At 33.5% G+C, this 18,813-nt stretch overlaps 1 protein-coding gene and 4 non-coding genes across 7 annotated transcripts in view; 4 read left to right on the top strand and 1 right to left on the bottom strand.

The window, feature by feature from the left end:
- Window positions 1-18,813, bottom strand: part of LOC141395138 (uncharacterized) — a 294,451-nt gene that overhangs the window by 7,458 nt on the left and 268,180 nt on the right. For all 3 annotated transcript variants that reach the window (XM_073970612.1, XM_073970611.1, XM_073970613.1), the window contains exons 4-5: window positions 7,963-8,160; window positions 1,919-2,032 (exon numbers count right to left, since the gene is read on the bottom strand). In XM_073970612.1, coding sequence (XP_073826713.1) covers window positions 1,919-2,032; window positions 7,963-8,160 — 312 coding nt within the window. The remainder of the gene's footprint in view (window positions 1-1,918; window positions 2,033-7,962; window positions 8,161-18,813) is intronic.
- On the top strand, window positions 9,998-10,069 carry TRNAM-CAU (transfer RNA methionine (anticodon CAU)). The gene has a single exon. It is a non-coding gene; the product is annotated as a tRNA-Met (tRNA).
- On the top strand, window positions 16,239-16,310 carry TRNAM-CAU (transfer RNA methionine (anticodon CAU)). The gene has a single exon. It is a non-coding gene; the product is annotated as a tRNA-Met (tRNA).
- Window positions 17,201-17,272, top strand: TRNAM-CAU (transfer RNA methionine (anticodon CAU)). The gene has a single exon. It is a non-coding gene; the product is annotated as a tRNA-Met (tRNA).
- On the top strand, window positions 18,597-18,668 carry TRNAM-CAU (transfer RNA methionine (anticodon CAU)). Its single transcript has one exon. It is a non-coding gene; the product is annotated as a tRNA-Met (tRNA).

Here is an 18,813-nt window from a genome sequence, read left to right as displayed (position 1 = left end):
GGTCCTCTATGGATAGAAAACTATAGAATGGCTTCTTGTGACAAGACCTATGGAAGGTCTTCTAGGTACAGAGGACCTATAAAAGGTCTTTTAGGGACAGAAGACCTATGGAAGGTGTATAATGGAGAGAGGGCCTATAGAAGGACGGAAGACCAATAGAAGATCTTCTATGACCAGAAGACCCGGAGGTTTTCAATGCCAAAAGACCTATAGAAGGTCCTCTATGGACAGAAAACCATAGAATGTCTTTTAGTGACAGAAGACCTTTAGAAGGTCTACTAGGTCCAGAGGACCTATAGAAGGTCTTCTATGATCAGAAGACCTAGAGAAAGTCTTCTATGACCAGAAGACCTATACAAAGTGAGCTATGACCAGAAGAACTGTAGAAGGTCCTTTAAGGACAGAAAACTGTAGAATGTCTTCCAGTGACAGAAGACTTTTAGAAAGTCTTCAAGGTACAGAGGACCTACAAAGGTTCTAGAGCCAGAAAACCTATGGAAGGTCTTTTGTGAATAGAAGACCTATAGAGAGAAGACATATAGAAGGTCTTCTGTGGACAGAAAACGTATAGAAGGTCTTGTGTGATCTGAGACCTATAGAAGGTCTTCTTTGACCAGAAGACGTATAGAAAGTGTCCTATGACCTCTAGACCTATAAAAGGTCTTCTAGCGACCGAAGACTATAAAAGGTCATATATATGGTCTTTTAGGTAATGAGGACCTATAAAAGGTCCTCTACAAACAGAAGACCTATGGAAGGTCTTCTATGGGGAGATGGCCTATAGAAGGTCTTCTGTGGACAGAATACCTAGAGAAGGTCTTCTATAACCAGAAGAGCTATACAAAATGTGATATGACCAAAAGACCTGTAAGAGGTCCTCTAGGTACAGAAGACCTATAAAAGGTCTTCTAGGGACAAAAGACATATAGAGGGTCTTCTATGTAGATAGGGCCTATAGAATTTCTTCTATGGACAGAAGATCTTCTAGGCATAGAAGACTAATAGTAGGTTCCCTGTGGACAGAAGCCCTATAAAAGGTCTATTACGGCAGAAGACCTATATGACATATTCCACGGACAGAATACCTATAGAAAATCTTCTATGAACTGAAGACATGTAGAAGATTCTCTACGTACAGATGACCTATAGAAGATCTTCTACGGACAGAAGACCTATTGAAAGTATTCTATGAACAGATGACTTATAGAAGGTCTTCTATAGTCAGAAGATCTATACAAGGTCTTCTATGGAAAAAGACCTACAGAGAATGGCGGAAAGACATATAGAAGAAATGCTATGGACAGAGGACCTGTACAAGCTCTTCTATGGACAAACGACCTACAGAAGGTCTTCTAGGATCAGAAGGCCTACAGAAGAAAGTAAAACGGTCTTCCGTAAAACGGTCTTCCCTAAGCAGAATACCTCTATATCTTCTATGGACGGAAGACCTACATAAGGCATTCTATAATCAGAAAATTTTTAAAATGATTTCTATTGATAAAGAAGTTTAAGAAGACTCTATACACAGAGTTGCTTTAAAAGGTCTTCTTGGGATTGAAAATCTACACAAGGTCTTCCATGGATAGAAGATCTCTAAAAGGTCTCCTATGGATGGAAGACCTGTAGAAGATCGTCCGTCTATGGAGGATTCTAAGAAGGTTGGTAGAATATATTTAATGAACAAAAGACTTATAGAAGGTATTCTATAGACAGAAGACTTTTGTAAGATCTTCTATAAACAGAAAACCTATAAAATGTATTCTATGGACAAAAGACCTATGCAAGGTGTTCTACGAGTATTCTATGTAAGGAGCTTCATCGTTTTGCCGACAACATCCATCAACAGAACTAACACTATGCTTCAATATACCTGTGCTAATAAAATTGTAAGGTAACAAACAAACAAACTAAAACTTACCACATTTATAATCAGGACAACAGTGTCCTGTTTTTTGTATGGCACGACAACCGACTTGTTTCTCACAGAATACCGTTGTTTCTGGCACATATTCACCATCCAATAGACATTGGCCTACAACGGGCAACAGCAAAAACAATCAGCAGCACAATCAAACAGTGTCATCATCAGTAACCACGTTTATGTGGTAGCAGTTATGGCAGTGGGGAATATCATCAGTCGCAGGCACCAACATTCAGTTAATAATGAAAAGAAAAACACAAAAAAAAGAAAAGGATTCACATGAATATTTTTTGTTATTTTTTACTTTCATGGCCTTGTAAAGAACAAAAATTTTCCCTAAGAGATAAGAGGACAACAATGATTTTCTTTCTTTACATTGTTTTCCATGTGATACGTAGTAGGTAGTTTGCTACTCTCGGCCACCACCATCAACCCCATAAAGGATATGGCTGGTCGGTCAACACATATCTACATAGGTTGCTATTATTATCTAGGAATTAGTAACCGCAACTATGTGAAATATTTAAGAGGTAGAGGGAGAAAAGATTTATGAATGAAAGATGATTATGTATGGTTGGAAAGGTGATGAGGTATTGGTAAAGAGCATCAACACTTTTTAGGTTTGTTTTTATGGATACCTAAGGATCGGGAAAATAAATAGTATAGGAAAAAGGATATATAATTTGTTGTTTAGATTTTTTTTTAAATATGGAATAGGTGATGACCATAGTAGTTCTTGTTGTAGCAAGGCGTATATGTTCGTTCGTGCATTACTTTAGTTATCAGGTTCTGGTTCCTCTGAATCCAGACTCAACAATTTTGGAACCTGTCTTGGTTGCGTCCATAAAGAATCCGAAGACAGATGAGTGGGGTTAGCTAGGGATAGGCAAGTCGACTTTCGATTAATCGAGTTTTTGCAGTCAAAAATCTAAAAATCGTAGACGACGTTTGTCTGGAAGAAAAATCGCATAATCGATTATCTTGTGATCGATTTTCGAGTTTGCCCATAGATTAGCTGTGTCTTTTTACGTGATAATTTGTAATAATTATTACTAATGTTGCAAATTTTGACACTTGCATAAAGGAAAAGTTGCTGAAAGAAATGTTTCAGCAACATTTAGTAAGTAAAAAGACACCCCTATTGCTAACTTGGCGGTATTACAGTTTCGGCGCTTTTACACTTTCAAAAGAAAACTCGAAAATCGACGAATAGTCGATTACAATCGATTTTCTGCGGTTATGAAAAAGTCGAAAGTCGAGTTTTAAGACAACTGAAATAATCGCCAGACCGAAAAATTGAATTTTTAGTTTTAGACCAAAATCGAAAATTCGATTATTGCTTTCCCTAGAGTTAGCTGGGCAGCTAAACGAATGCAGTGTGTCGTGTGGTCCCAATCCACATTCCGGGCATGTGTTGGGTATCGTGGCTTCAATTCTGGCCCAATACAAACTGAGGCGGCTGCATCGCCCGGATCTTAAATGGGCTAAAACAACTCGTGTTTGCCTTGGCAGCTGGCATTCTACTGCTGCGATGGATGGGGGGTGGTCCCCAAGTACGGCATTCACACTGTATCTCTGTACTGCCTGTGCAGCCGTCATCTCGTTGTGCTGATGCACCGGTAAAACCTTCGTCTCCTCATGAAGATGGTCCACGTGTGTCATGAATATGCACCTCGTTGTAGTCCTCAGGGCGGCATTCTGGCAAGCATGAATATTCTTCCACTGCATAGCGCTAACATTTGCATAAAACGCTGGCGCCGCATAGCTTACAACAGATCGGCCTATTGCTTTGTAAGAGGTCAACAAGGTTTCTTTGTCAGCACCCCAATTGCTGCCGGCCAGCGACTTGAGGACCTTGTTCCTACTTCTATAGTGGGATTCTCCAAAGCATTTTTTGCTTATCGACAAAAATCGGTAAAAATAAAATGCTTCTAACTTCGGTAATTAACGAAAGTTGACGGTAAGTTAGCAACCAAAATAAAGTTATCGCTAAGTCCCACCGATAGCAACAGTGTTGCCAACTTTTATTCATAATTTTGAGTTTAAATTTGACAGATTTTTGTCGGGTAAAAAATACCTTAGATAAATCCACTACTGATCTTATGGCAAATAGCTGTGGCTTGCGCGGACGACTTCAACATGCTATCGAATGTTACACCCAATATTTTGGCGTAGTTATTGGTAGGATTCAGTACACCATCGACCACTATGTTCAGTGAGAGCTTCATTTCAGCCGTCCAAGTGGTGAGCAGTGTGGCAGTGTATTTAGCGGCGGATATTTCCATATTCCTCAGATGAAAGAACTGCACTAGGTCTAGCTAGCTATGTAGACATTTAATTTATCATCTAGGTCATCGACAATATGGCGTCTAATGCTGTTGTAGTACTATGCATTTTCCGAAATTCATGTTGATTATGGGCAACTTTAAAACAGCTTCTCATCGTGGGTAGGAGTAGTGCCTCTAGGATCGTTGCTACTGGCGACAGGAGTGAAATCGGTCTGTACGATTCAGGACCACTCTCTGGGTTCATCCAGTTGTTAGCCCAACGCTTTGGAAGATTTCGCGTTTCGGATGGCATCTGCAACATCGCCCATCGTAAATTTAATTGTGGTGGTACCACAATCCTCTTCGCCCTATCACTCTCGGGGTGCTCTATGAGCTGCCGGTTAAAAAAACAGGCGCACCTCCTTGGCTCAGTTACTTTCACGCCGTTGAAAGTAACAGCCGTTCTGTCATCCTTTTTTCTCGGATTCGAGAGTGATTTAACCGTTGCCCACAATTTAAATAATCCTGTGACAATTGTACATTGCTTCAGCTGGTCTATTCACTTTTTCCGCTTATGTTCGCCTACTATCCTGCTGACTTGTGTATTGTCAGTTTCTTGGCAAATGTGCAAAATATTTTGACGAAGTTTAAACAACACAAAGAAACTGACGATACGGAAGTCAGCCTAAGCTTTAAGGTTCGTACAACAAAGCTCACCACCCTAACCTGCTAGTCTCGTCGCCTCTGCTGGGAAATTTGGTCTTATTTCGGGTACTCGACCAGCAGGTATGTAGCGAGCGGCTGCAGCAGTGATGATGTCCCAGAAAGTTCTCTAAGCTTCCCCCTGAGGGAGGGATTGGGCAGCTCTCTGTAGCGGTGATTATTAAAATCTCTGAACCCTTGCCAATCAGCTGTCCTATGGTTCAAAAAAGTACGGCGTTCAGAGTTTATGAAATCGGGTGTTCTATTTACGGAGACGATGATATGAGCCAAGGGAAAATTCGGGTTGCCAGGATACGTCATTTATCAGACATGTTGCCACAGTGGTAATATCTGGCGAGCTGTGGCAACCTCATGTAATCCTCGTAGGAGCATCTTCATTCACCGTGCAAAACGTGGAGCTATCAGGGTCCTCGGGCAGCGTTGTACCCCTCTGGCCATTACCTAGGACGGAATGCCAAAGCTCAAGTTGAACATTGAAGTCACCTAGCACCAGACGATCATTGCCCCCTAAAAGCGAACTAATATCGGGCATATAATGCAGAGCACAGCTATTCATCGGCGGTATGTACACATTAAGCAGCTCTACCCCGGCGGAACGACACTCTGCTGCAACCCCCATACATTCTATGTATGGGTCACTAAAGTCAAGCTAGATAGGTTTGTACTGGACGGACCGGTGTATTAGGAAGGCACGTCCTCCTCCACTTCTTGTGCGATCCTTTCGCAAAACGGTGTAACCATCACAACGTTGCAAGCCACAGGTGGCGGTGAGCTCATAAAGTCCACCTTATTGTGGAGACCGTTGCAATTGAATTGCAGGAATGATGCATGTCCGCGTCGTTGAACAACAACTTGGTGTTGTTGTTGGGAAGACTGATAGCAACACTCCCAAAAGCCATGGGAAAACCGCCTCCTCCTTTTGTCGACAATTTGTAGAACTCCCCACAGACAGAAACAAAATGCGCAGGAAGCTGAAATGTCACTTCCAGGCAATGCAGCCAGACACGCCACCCGTCCAAATCACCAAAGAAGATGTTGCAAATGTCATCAAAACTGTCAAAAGTTTGACGGCCATTGATCCGGACGGTCTGGCCACCAAAATACTGAAGCACATCGGTCCCAACGGCATTTTCTTTTCACTCACTCCTTCAATATTTGCATAAACTCCCTCGACATACCAGATATGTGAAAAATAGGCAACATTATACCCATTCCCAAACCCGGGAAGCCTCCCCACCTAGGATCGTCCTACAGGCCTATAACCCTGCTATCTCCGGTGATAAAAATCCTGGAAGCAATACTTCTCCTCAGTTTCTACCAGCACCTCTAACTCGCAGGGCACCAACATGGTTTTTGAGCGGAAAAGAGCATGACCACAGCCCTATGTGAAATAACAGTAACCATAGCTGAGTCATTAAATAGTAAAATACCTCACATGAGATCAATACTTGTGGCCCTGGATCTGTCAAAGGCCTTTGACACAGTCTGACACTCCACACTCCTGAACGATATCAAAGAGACTACTCTCCCAAATTCGTTGAAGAGATGAAGGTTGAACGTTGAAGAGGTGGATGGCAAACTACCTGGCTGGACGACAGTCCTACGTGGAGTTCAGAGGAACCAAGTCCAAACAAAGGCGCAACAAACAAGTGGTCCCCCCAAAGAGGAGTACTATCAGCACTACTCTCCAACTTTTATGTGGCGAAATCGCCAACCCCACCACCAAACATTAGTCTCATATCATATGCAGATGATTGCAGCGTTCTATCGTCTGACAGAAATATCTCCAGGATAGAAAATATACTCAACGAGTACCTCTGTCAAACTCCTTCGAAAGTTGAAACATAAAACTTTCAACACCCAAATCTTCCGCGACACTATTCACAACCTGGACAAAAGAGGTAAATACAACAATAAAAATAAATATCAACGGCAGTATCATACCGACTGTCAAGTACCCTAAAATTCTAGGAGTTACCTTCGAGAATACTTCCCAGTTCTGTAAACACTCTGAGCTAACGGTAAAAAAAGCAGGTGGCATAAATAAAATCCTGAAAGCCCTAACTGGAAGCACCTGGGGTAAAGAAAAATAAATCATTCTGAAAACCTATAAAGCCATAGGTCGTCCACTACTTGATTACACGGCCCCAGTCTGGACCCCTAGTATTAGTGACAATCAGAGGGAAAACTTCCAAACAATCTAAAATAAAGCCCTCAGAAATTATAAACCTAGCTCATACAAGTGCTGTGCAAAAAGCTATAGATGCATACACCTATAGCGTCGTCTTGGGCGGCAGAACTCCTCCAATCGGCGAAGAGGAAACCAAACTACTACGAGAGATTAGATGCATCCTGGCACAGTTCAGGTCAGGACTATGCAGGTACATTTGCCTCCTGAACCCTGAAACTGTTGTTGTTGTAGCAGCTTTGAAGCTGGGTTGGCAGCCGCTGGCTGAAACACTATGGTTTCGGGTAAATCCGGTACGAATGAGCCGGCTGCCCAAACTGTGGGCGGAAGTCTCGTATTCCGACGATGACAAAGAGTCGGGCTACGAGGTTGAAGACACACTGGGCGATGTTCTGGCGCAGCAATATACCTATCGCTGTAATCCCGGGCGCGACTAAGGCCTGAGCACCCTCGGAAATGCACCCATTCCCTACATCCATTACATCTCAACGATACTGTCAGGTGGTGGATGCGGATCTGCCAAGCGGAACAGATCCATACTGGCCAAGGGTTCATCTCCATCCCGGCACGGCCCAAAAGAGCTTGGAGCAGGCATTCCGAAATAAACTGCCGCTCCCATGGTGAAAAAAACCAAGAACACAAACACATAATTATTGAGCTGACGGCCCCTGGTCGAAGATTCCTCCGAGTCAATCCGGTGCATATAACCTGCCGCCGTGGGATTGGATAGTAGTTAATGCTTTTTACTGTATATACTCTTATATTTGCTATAAGTTTATAATAAAAATAGTCTATCTTCGTGTAAAATATGTTGGAGTCCCTTCAACTCGTCATGAGATTTTGTACGAATATCCAAAACATACCTTGTGGCTGATCCATGGTTATTTCCGTTGAAGAGCCCTGGATTAGCATATCCTTGTCCTTTTGTTGCTGCAAACTTGCTGACTGTGGCTGATTGACGGCTGTTACATCTCTTGCCACTCGTTGATGCCAGAATTGTAGACCACCAACACCGACCAATGGGTGATTGTGTATCCTAACAAAACCACTGTTCATGGGTACTGCAAAAAGATAAAAATTAAAGGAGGCAAAGATTAATATTATGAAATAAACAAAACAAAAACAAAGAAAATAATAACAATAAAAATTAAGATGAAGTTTTTTGCGGCACTAACTGCTACTGCATAACCCAAGGTTGGGGGAACTTTAAGCCACCATATGAAATAATTTTTCAAATGAGCAAACCTATTTATTTACTACTATTTACTACTACATGAGGGCGTGTATTGTGTGGTGAAGGAAAACACGCGCACACCCTTTTTGGTTTAGTTCCTGTTCTGCTCCTCTACCAGACTTCCTTGCTTACTTAGTAGGTTGGTAAATCATTAAACATGTTTCGGGTTTTTCTGCTGTTTCGCTTAAAACTTCTAAAATGGTTTTTATTTTGCTTTTATTTTTGTACATTAAATTGTGGTCGTTGTTGTTTTTTAGGTTAGACTTGTTGTTCTTGTAGTTTATAGCGTGGTCTTATTTCATGTAATTTTTGTATTCCACAGCGTATAGAGCTGCACGAGTTTTTTTTGGTTACATGGATCTGTACAGCAGCAACAACTTGACTGACAGTTCTTGGCCACAGAATTTCAGGGGTTTTCTCTCAGGTAAAACAATTTACCTCTTTCTTCCCTGGAAATCTACGGTAAATGCTCTTTTCCCAGATTCTATCTTTTGTTCGTTTTACTTAATTTTACAGTTACAAATTATAACAAAATTACACCACAACCTTTCCCATATCCTCTTCTAACAAGAAATTTTAGTTGTTGCTCAAAAAGTTTGACATTGTAAATCAAAGAAGTTTTTGTCATTTTAAATGCTTGTAGGAGTAAGGAAGAATAGGTGGGGGCAAAGATGAACTATTGCTTTAATCAACCACAAAATTGCAAGTTTAACTTTGTTAGTGTTCTTCTCTTTATGTGTGTGTGAGTGAGGCTGTGACAAAAAGTGTTTGTTTAGAAAATAGCAAGGACTTTAGAAAATTGTTTGCGTTTTGGTTTTAATGAAAATTTGTTAATATTTATTATGTGGAGAGGAAATTGTTTTAGGTGTTATCAATTGCAACAAGGAAAACAAGTAGAGAATATTATAGGAAGTATGGTCTACATATAATTTAGCTATTAAAAAAGTTCTGAATTTAAATTAAAAATTGTTCAAATTTTAAAATGAAAATGAATTTTGAAGGAATATAGAAAAGAAAATATTATAAAAATGTCAATAATAGACATATAACTTTGCTATAAAAAATTAAATTAAAATTTGTTCAAATTTTAAAATGAAAATGAATTTTGAAGAAATATGGAAAAGAAAGTATTACAAAAATGTCAATAATATTTTCAACCCCATATTTTCAATATGCACAAATTTGCAAAACAATGCATTCGTGTTTCAATTCTATTTTCAATGCAATAAATTTCGTTCAATCAGAATTATTCTACTGATAACTTACATTAAATTTGTTCCAAAATATTTGCTATATTTTTTCGATTATTTTTAATGACATTTATTATTATTATTATGATTTAATTTTTGATTATTTTTATTTTTGTTTATTTTATTAAGTTTTATATTTTATTTTGTTTATATTTTAATAACATAAAATATATTTGTTTTATAAATTTATTTGTTTAACTTATTTATTTCTTCATTTAAAATTCCCAAACACCTTGTTTTATCACCACGATAAACATCTAATTTCGATTAGATAAAATAAAACATAAACGAGTTTTTACCATAATCCAAACATTTTAACTGACTCACCCCTAAAATGAATGTGGCTATGTGTGTTTATGTGTGTGTGTAGCTGCTGTGTGTTAATCACTAACTTTTGTTGTCGCCACGCCAACAAGCAGAGTGGCGCAGTGGAAGCGTGCTGGGCCCATAACCCAGAGGTCCGAGGATCGAAACCTTGCTCTGCTATGCGTTGAATCTTTTTTTTATTTTTTTAAATTATTTTTTAAATTATTTTCTTCATATTTTTATATAATTATTTTTGTGTTTTTCTTCGAACTTTCTATATTTTATTCATCCATATTTTTAAATATTTTTTCATTGCTGTCTTAAGGGTTAATTTTTAAAAGAATATTTTTTATATTTATATATTTTTTATGTTATTTTATTTTTTATAATTGTGGATTTTTTAAAAAATATTTTTTCATCATCGTGGATTTTTTAAAAAATATTTTTTATCGTCGTGGATTTTTAAAAAAATATACTTTAATAATTGTAGATTTTTTGATATTTGGAAAAAAAAAATATTTTTTCATAATTTTTTTTATTAAAATATATTTTCATATTTTCAAAAAATTATTGTTTCATAATCATAGATTTTTCAAAAAATTATTTCGTTCATAACCGTGGATTTAAAAAAATATTTTTTCATAATTGAAAAAAAAAATATTTTTTCATAATCGTGGATTTTTAAAAAATATTTTTTTCATAATTGTGGAGTTTTTAAAAAATATTTTTCATAATCGTGGATTTTGAAAACAAAAATATTTTTTCATAATCGTGGATTTTGAAAAAATATGTTTTTCATAATCGTGGATTTTGAAAAAATATGTTTTTCATAATCGTGGATTTTGAAAAAAAATATTTTTCCTTAATCGTGGATGTTTAAAAAATATTTTTCCTTAATATTGGGGTTTTTTAAAAAATATTTTTTTCTTTATCTTTGATTTTGAAAAAATATTTTTCCTTAATCGTGGATTTTTAAAAAAATATTTTTTCTTAATCGTGGATTTTTAAAAAATATTTTTCCTTAATATTGGGGTTTCTTAAAAAATATTTTTTTCTTAATCTTGGATTTTTAAAAAATATTTTTCCTTAATATATGGGATTTTTTAAAAAATATTTTTTTCTTTATCTTGGATTTTTTAAAAAATGTTTTTTTCTTTATCTTGGATTTTGAAAAAAAAAATTTCCCTAATCGCGGATTTTTAAAAAATATTTTTCGTTAATCGTTGATTTTTAAAAAATAGTTTTTCTTAATCTTGGATTTTTTTAAAAAATATTTTTCTTAATCGTGGATTTTGATAAAAAATATTTTATTAAAAAAATTTATATCGTGGACTTTTTAAAAAATATTATTTTTCATAATCGTGGATTTTTTTTAAAAAAATATTTTCTAAAAATCGTGAATCTTTTAAAAAAATATTTTCTAAAAATCTTGGATTTTTTGAAAAATATTTTCTAAAAATCGTGGATTTTTTAAAAAAATATTTTCTAAAAATCGTGGATTTTTTAAAAAAATATTTTCTAAAAATCGTGGATTTTTAAAAAAAAAATATTTTCTAAAAATCGTGGATTTTTTAAAAAAATATTTTCTAAAAATCGTGGATTTTTTTTTAACATATTTTCTAAAAATCGTGGATTTAAAAAAAAAAAATATTTTCTAAAAATCGTGGATTTTTAAAAAAAAAATAAAAATCGTTGATTTTTTTAAAAAAAAATTTTCTAAAAATCGTGGATTTTTTAAAAAAAATATTTTCTAAAAATCGTGGATTTTTTTAAAAAATTAAAAATCGTTGATTTTTTTAAAAAAATATTTTCTAAAAATCGTGGATTTAAAAAAAAAAATAAAAATCGTGGATTTTTTAAAAAAATATTGTCTAAAAATCGTGGATTTTTTAAAAAAAATATTTTCTAAAAATCGTGGATTTAAAAAAAAAAAATATTTTCTAAAAATCGTGGATTTCTAAAAAATATTTTTTCATATTTTCAAAAAATTATTTTTTCATAATCATATTAATATTTGGTTCATAATCGCGGATTTTGTAAAAAAAAAATTTCGTAATCGTGAATTAAAAAAATTATATTCGAGTGTTTTTTAAAAAATATTTTTATAATCGAGTATTTTTAAAAAAATATTTTTTACACTCGTGGATTTTTTAAAAAATATTCTTTCATAATTGTGGATTTTTTGAAAAATATTCTTTCATAATTGTTAAAACATAGCCTTTCATAATTGTGTATTTAAAAAAATATTTTTATAATAACCGTATATTTTTTCAAAAACATATTTTGTTCATAATCGTGTATTTAAAAAAAAATTTTCTTAATTGTGGAGTTTTTAAAAAATATTTTTTTATAATCGTGGATTATTTTAAAAAATATTCGTTCATAGTTGTGGAATTAAAAAAAATAAAATTTTGTCAAACAATTATATTGTTCAAATTCAAGGATTTTTTTAAAAAATATTTTTTCATAATTGTGGAGTTTTTAAAAATATTTTTTCATAATGGTGGATTTTTAAAAAAATATTTTTTTTCATAACCGTCGATTTTGAAAAAAAATATTTTTCCTTAATCGTGGATTTTTGAAAAATATTTTCATCAAAGTGGATCTTAAAAAAAGGTTTTTATAATAGTGGATTTAAAAAAATTAAAATCGTGGACTTTTTAAAAAATATTTTTTTTTCACAATCGTGGAATTTTTTAAAAAATATTTATTAATAATCGTGGATTTTTTAAAAAAAATTATAATCGTGGATTTTAAAAAAAAATTATAATCGTGGATTTTTTAAAAGATATTTATTCATAAGCATGGATTTTTAAAAAATATTTTTTCATAATCGAGGTTGTTTTTCAAAAACGTGTTTAAAAATCTTGGATTTTTTTAAAAAATATTTTTTCAAAATCGTGGATTTTTTAAAAAATATTTTTTCATAATCGTGGATTTTTTAAACAAATATTGTTTTAATAATCGTGTTTTTTATAAATATTTTTTTTATAATCGTGTTTTTTTTTAAATATTTTTTCCAAATTCTTGTATTTTTTTAAAAAAAATATTTTTTCATAATAGTGTATTTTTTTAAATTTTTTTTTTTTCATAATCGTGTTTTTTTAATATTTTTTCATAATCGTGGATTTTTTAAAAAAATATTTTTTCATAATCCTGCTTTTTTAAAATATTCTTTCATAGCTGTGTTTTTTTTAATACTTTTTCATGATCGTGGATTTTTCGTAAATATAAAAGAGAAACCAAAGAGATAGATGAACAATATGAGCACTCGCCTTTATGTTTTCTTACGATTTACCATACAAATACTCTCCTTGTGTTCGCCATTTGGATTGTACAAACACACTTCCAATTATGGGAGCGGTTTTGCCACTGGGAATGAAAACCTAGGAGAGAATTTTATATTTTCACAATAACAACGAGAGATTTTTTGTATTTTTCTAATTGATAAGAGGCAGCTCCTTTTTTAACGTCAATACCAAACGGGGTTTCTAACACCACATGTAAATATGTTTTTACATGGCTACATGATTTTTGCCACCGTTGATAATTTTTTTTCTTTGTTCCTAGCATGGAATTTGAACCCAAAGACTCAGTGTGCCAGGCGGGTGTGCTAACCACTGCACCATGACACTCATCACTGTAGAGCAATTTAAAGAATGAGTGGAGGAAACAATCATCGTTTACATATACACAATATCCATAAAAAAATATAAATTAAAAAACATTACAACTGATTCAATGTATAGCAGAGCAAGGTTTCGATCCTCGGACCTCTGGGTTATGGGCCCAGCACACTTCCACTGCGCCACTCTGCTTGTTAAGAAATGTGCGGAAAGTGTTTATCTGTATGAACAGGCATGAACATTGTGATAATATTTTCTTGTTTTGTCGAAGACATGGGTTCAAATCCTAGTCGACCTCTTTGGGGAGGGTTTACGTTTTTTAATTATTGCCGTTTCCACGGTATTCTGTGAGCGAAGGTTTAAAATACTCCCTGAACGACAAATTAAATTTATCCATCCCTAACAAATGGAAAAGATGAATGAAGAGTAAAGCGTTCTACATAGTTGCAGAAGGATGAATGTTACATTTTCTTTTTAATTCCAAAATCATTTCTTATCCAAATCGCGTAAAAACTAGAAACAAACGCAACATTATTTTGAAAATAAAAACATATAAAATTTATTGAAACACAATAATTTTGAGAATAAATGGAAAATGTGATTGAAAAGTCTGTAATTAAATGTAAAACATAAATTGGAATTATGGCCTGTTTCACTAAGACGAGTCCCATTGATATTCATAATAACTACTACCAAACTTCTGTTTTGGTTTGGATTTTAATTCAATTCGTCTTTATAATCGTGGATTTTTAAAAGAATATATATTTATAATCGGGGATTTTTAAAGAATATTTTTACATAATTTTAGATTTTTTAAAAAATTGTTTTGTTTTTCATAATTGTTAATGTAAAAAAAATGTTAGTGGTTATTATAAAATTTTTTCATAAAGGCGGAGTTTTGTTAAAAAATATTTTTTCATAATCTTTTTTCATATTCTTATATGTTTTAAAAAATATTTGATTCATAATCGTGCATTTTTTAAAAATATTTTATGAATATATTTTATTCAAAATCGTGGATTTTTTAAAAAATATTTTATTCAAAATCGTGGATTTATTAAAAAATATTTTATTCAAAATCGTGGATTTTTTTAAAAATATTTTATTCAAAATCGCGGGTTTTTTAAAAAATATTTTATTCAAAATCGTGGAGTTTTTAAAAAATATTTTATTCAAAATCTTGGATTTTTTTAAAAAATATTTTATTCAAAATCGTAGATTTCTCAAAAAATATTTTATTCAAAATCGCGGATTTTTCAAAAAAAATATTTTATTCAAAATCGTGGATTTTTCAAAAAAATATCTATTTTGTTTTTCAAAATAGTCAGGCTTAATCCCATAGTCGTTGTTTTAATATTTTATTAAAACAACTTTAATTTATTAGTGGGAAAAAATTGGCGATGTTTACCAAGGAGTAAGGCAGGGAATACTATAGTTCCCTTATTTCTTGTTTTTCAACAAGAAACTTTTTATACCCAAGTGTCAATTGCTAGCTCAAATAGATACGTGTGCAAAGAAACACTCTGATCGAGAATTTCTTTGGCACTACCTAAACTCTAGCAACTTCACTTGCAAACAAATCCAAATTTTTCCCACTGCTATGCGTTCGTCGATTCTCGACGAAAAAGCACATAACTACGACGAACGCATAGCAGTGGGAAAAATTTGGATTTGTTTGCAAGTGAAGTTGCTAGAGTTTAGGTAGTGCCAAAGAAATTCTCGATCAGAGTGTTTCTTTGCGCACGTATCTATTTGAGCTAGCAATTGACACTTGGGTATAAAAAGTTTCTTGTTGAAAAACAAGAATTAACGGAACTGATGAAGATCTGTGGCGAGATCTGAAACTATAGTATTCCCTGCCTTACTCCTTGGTAAACATCGCCAATTTTTTCCCACTAATAAATTAAAGTTGTTTAAATAAAATATTAAAACAACGACTATGGGATTAAGCCTGACTATTTTGAAAAACAAAATAGAAGTCGTCATCCCAAACAAAAAACGCCAACCCTCAAAAAAATATCTTTTTTCATAATCGTAGGTTTTTAAAATTAATGTTTAAATCATGTCTTTTTTATTGACGTCTTAAATTATTATCTTAAACCATGTGTTTTATATTTGTTTAATAATTTTATTTTTTAACAAAATATTTTAATTTATTTTTCCTATTTCATTATCTTTTTTTAATTTAATTTTTTATATTTATTATTTATTTTAAATAATTATATTTTAATATTACGCTCTTTGAGTAAATGGGCACTAAAGATAAAAATTTGTTTCCATTGATGGGTGCCATGGTACAATGATTAGCATATCTGCCTAGCACGATGAATGTCTGGGTTCGATTCCCAGGCGGGTCGAAATCAAAGAAGAAAATAAAAAAACAACTAAAAATGGTGTTAAATACGACACGACCTATCCTTGTTTTTTATTCTCACCATAGGTATAACTGAAATTTCCCAATATATTAGAATATCTAAAATCGAGTTGTACTGTAGGGATATATAATTATGGTGAAACGAAGACCTACGTTCAAACATCTTCGTTAAATTCAAATAATATCTGACTCATTAAGGAAATTTAGCTAAAATCCTTAAAATGACTAAAATCGGGGTCTATCAAACCGAGGGCCTATTTTGGTAGACATTTTTTGAACCAAGTTACAGAACAGACTCGTTTTTCATGCCCGTTCATTCACATTAACACTTTCCGCGTATTTCGTAACAAGCAGAGTGGCGCAGTGGAAGCGTGCTGGGCCCATAACCCAGAGGTCCGAGGATCGAAACCTTGCTCTGCTATACATTGAATCAGTTGTAAATATTTTTTATTTTATATTTATATTTTTATGTATACCGATGTGATAGCATGTTCCCACAAGCATTTGAAGTACTTTTTATTTCCTGGTTTTTAAGGAAATATAACAAACATAATATGCACAAAAACCGGTTTCTCTAAAATGATTTGAATTAAAATTCGTTCAAATTACTACCAAACTCTTGTTTTTGTTTGTTTGAGAACAAAACTGAATCAAATATTTTTCAAAAAACTGATTTTGGTAGTAGTTTTTATGAATTTCAACTGAATTTGTCTTATGGAAACAGGCCATAATTTCAATTCATGTTTTACATTTAATTACAGACTTTTCATTCACATTTTCCATTTATTCTCAAAATTATCGTGTTTCAATAAATTTTATATGGGTTTTTTTATTTGAAAACTTTGCCATTTTAGGCGAAGATCATTTTTAGTATTAATTTTTAATTAATTTCTCGTTGGAAATCGAGCTTTATGATCAATATGTTTTTATTTTCAAAATAATGTTGCGTTACAGATTTTCTGTTGATTCTTTGTTTTTTGTTTCTATTTTTTTACGCGAGTTGGATAAGAAATGATTTTGGATTTAAGAAAATTTAATCTTCTTCCTTCTGCATCTATATAAAACGTTTAGGTCGTTACTCTTCATTCATCTTTTCCATTTGTTAGGGATGGACCAATTTAATTTGTCGTTCCGAGAGTATTTCAGACCTTCGCTCACAGAATAGCGTGGAAACGGCAAAAATTAAAACATAAATCCTCCCCCAAAGAGGTCGACTGGGATTTGAACCCATGTCTTCGTAAAACAAGAAAATATTACCACAATGTTCATGCCTGTTCATACAGATAAACACTTCCCGCGCATTTCTTAACAAGCAGAGTGGCGCAGTGGAAGCGTGCTGGGCCCATAACCCAGAGGTCCGAGGATCGAAACCTTGCTCTGCTATACATTGAATCAGTTGTAATATTTTTTAATTTATATTTTTTATGGATATTGTGTATGTATATGTAAATGATGATTGTTTCCTCTACACATTTTTTTAAATTGGTCCCCAGTGATGAGTGTCCTGGTGCAGTGGTTAGCACGCCCGCCTGGCACACTGAGTCTTTGGGTTCAAATTCCATGCTAGACACAAAAGAAATATCAACGGTGGCGAAAACCATGTAGCAATGTAAAAACATGTTTACAAGTGGTGTTAGTGACGCCATTTGGTATTGGCGATAAATTATCAATTAGAAAAATACAAAAATTTTCTCGTTGTTATTGTGAAAATATAAAATTGGCTCCTGGTTTTTCATTCTCAATGATGGGTATTGTACTCGCGATTTTTTGGCAAAACCGTTCCCATAACTAGATAGGTTGGTACAATCCAAATGGCGAACACAGGGAGAGCATTTGTATGGTAAATCGTACGAAAACATAAAGGCGAGTGCTCATATTGTTCATCTATCTCTGTGGTTTCTCTTTTATATTTACAAAAATATGTTCAATCATTTAATCCGAATCGGATTTGAACTCGTATCTCACAGTAATTTCTGAATTCGGTTATCCTGTCCAAAACCCAAAGTGAATATATTGAAACTAAGGAATCTGAACCATTAGACGAAAATATTGGAAGCTGTGGGCCTGACGATGAGTATTTTGTTATTAGTTCGGAAAAAGACGTTGTTTTTGTTAATTTCTGGAGAATGAAATATTAAAATCTTAGAAGGTTTTACCGATATAGGTTTCATTTTTTTGGTAGAGTAGTTAGGACAATCAATTATTGCTGTATGTAAATAAATTACTATATCGATTACATTATCGATTATAAAACGGACACCGACAATTGCGCTCAGATCTATAGACATTTGGTAAACAAATACAGATATGAAAAACCTTTAGTTAAAGATAGTACTTTGGTCTGTAAACAGCCATTACTCTTTCTTTAAGTAAGTTTTAAGTACACCTCACTTTTGTAAAACATTTACAAATTGTAATAATTGTAGTTCCCTGAAGATGATTGGAGAATCCAATCGAAATATTGGAAACAAATAAAGCTTGGGAAAAATTAAACATCAAGTCTTTTACTTAAAAAGCCTATAGCCTAACAATACAACAACAGAAGAAATTATCGATTAACTTTTAATGGTTTTTCATAACATCTTTTATAATACCGATTTTTGTCGTAAAGTACTACACGGTTTTGTCATGTAAACACCAACCGTAATAAGGGTGATAAGTTCATACACGAGAATAAACACAGCTAATTTCTACTCGTTAATAAACAAGCAGAGTGGCGCAGTGGAAGCGTGCTGGGCCCATAACCCAGAGGTCCGAGGATCGAAACCTTGCTCTGCTATAATTGAATCAGTTGTAAATATTTTGAATTTGCCTATCGTTTACACGATACATTTTGCTTTCAAAGAGTAATATTTTGTCTAGTGGGCCCCTTCCGAAATATATTTCGATGCACGTTGGTAAGAGATGAGCTGATTAATTTTCCC

This window comes from Musca autumnalis, unplaced genomic scaffold (assembly GCF_047663935.1).
Source record: "Musca autumnalis isolate F117 unplaced genomic scaffold, ASM4766393v1 scaffold_2, whole genome shotgun sequence".
In the NCBI taxonomy this organism is placed as follows: Eukaryota; Metazoa; Arthropoda; class Insecta; order Diptera; family Muscidae; genus Musca; species Musca autumnalis.
This window is presented reverse-complemented; position numbering and strand designations above follow the sequence as displayed.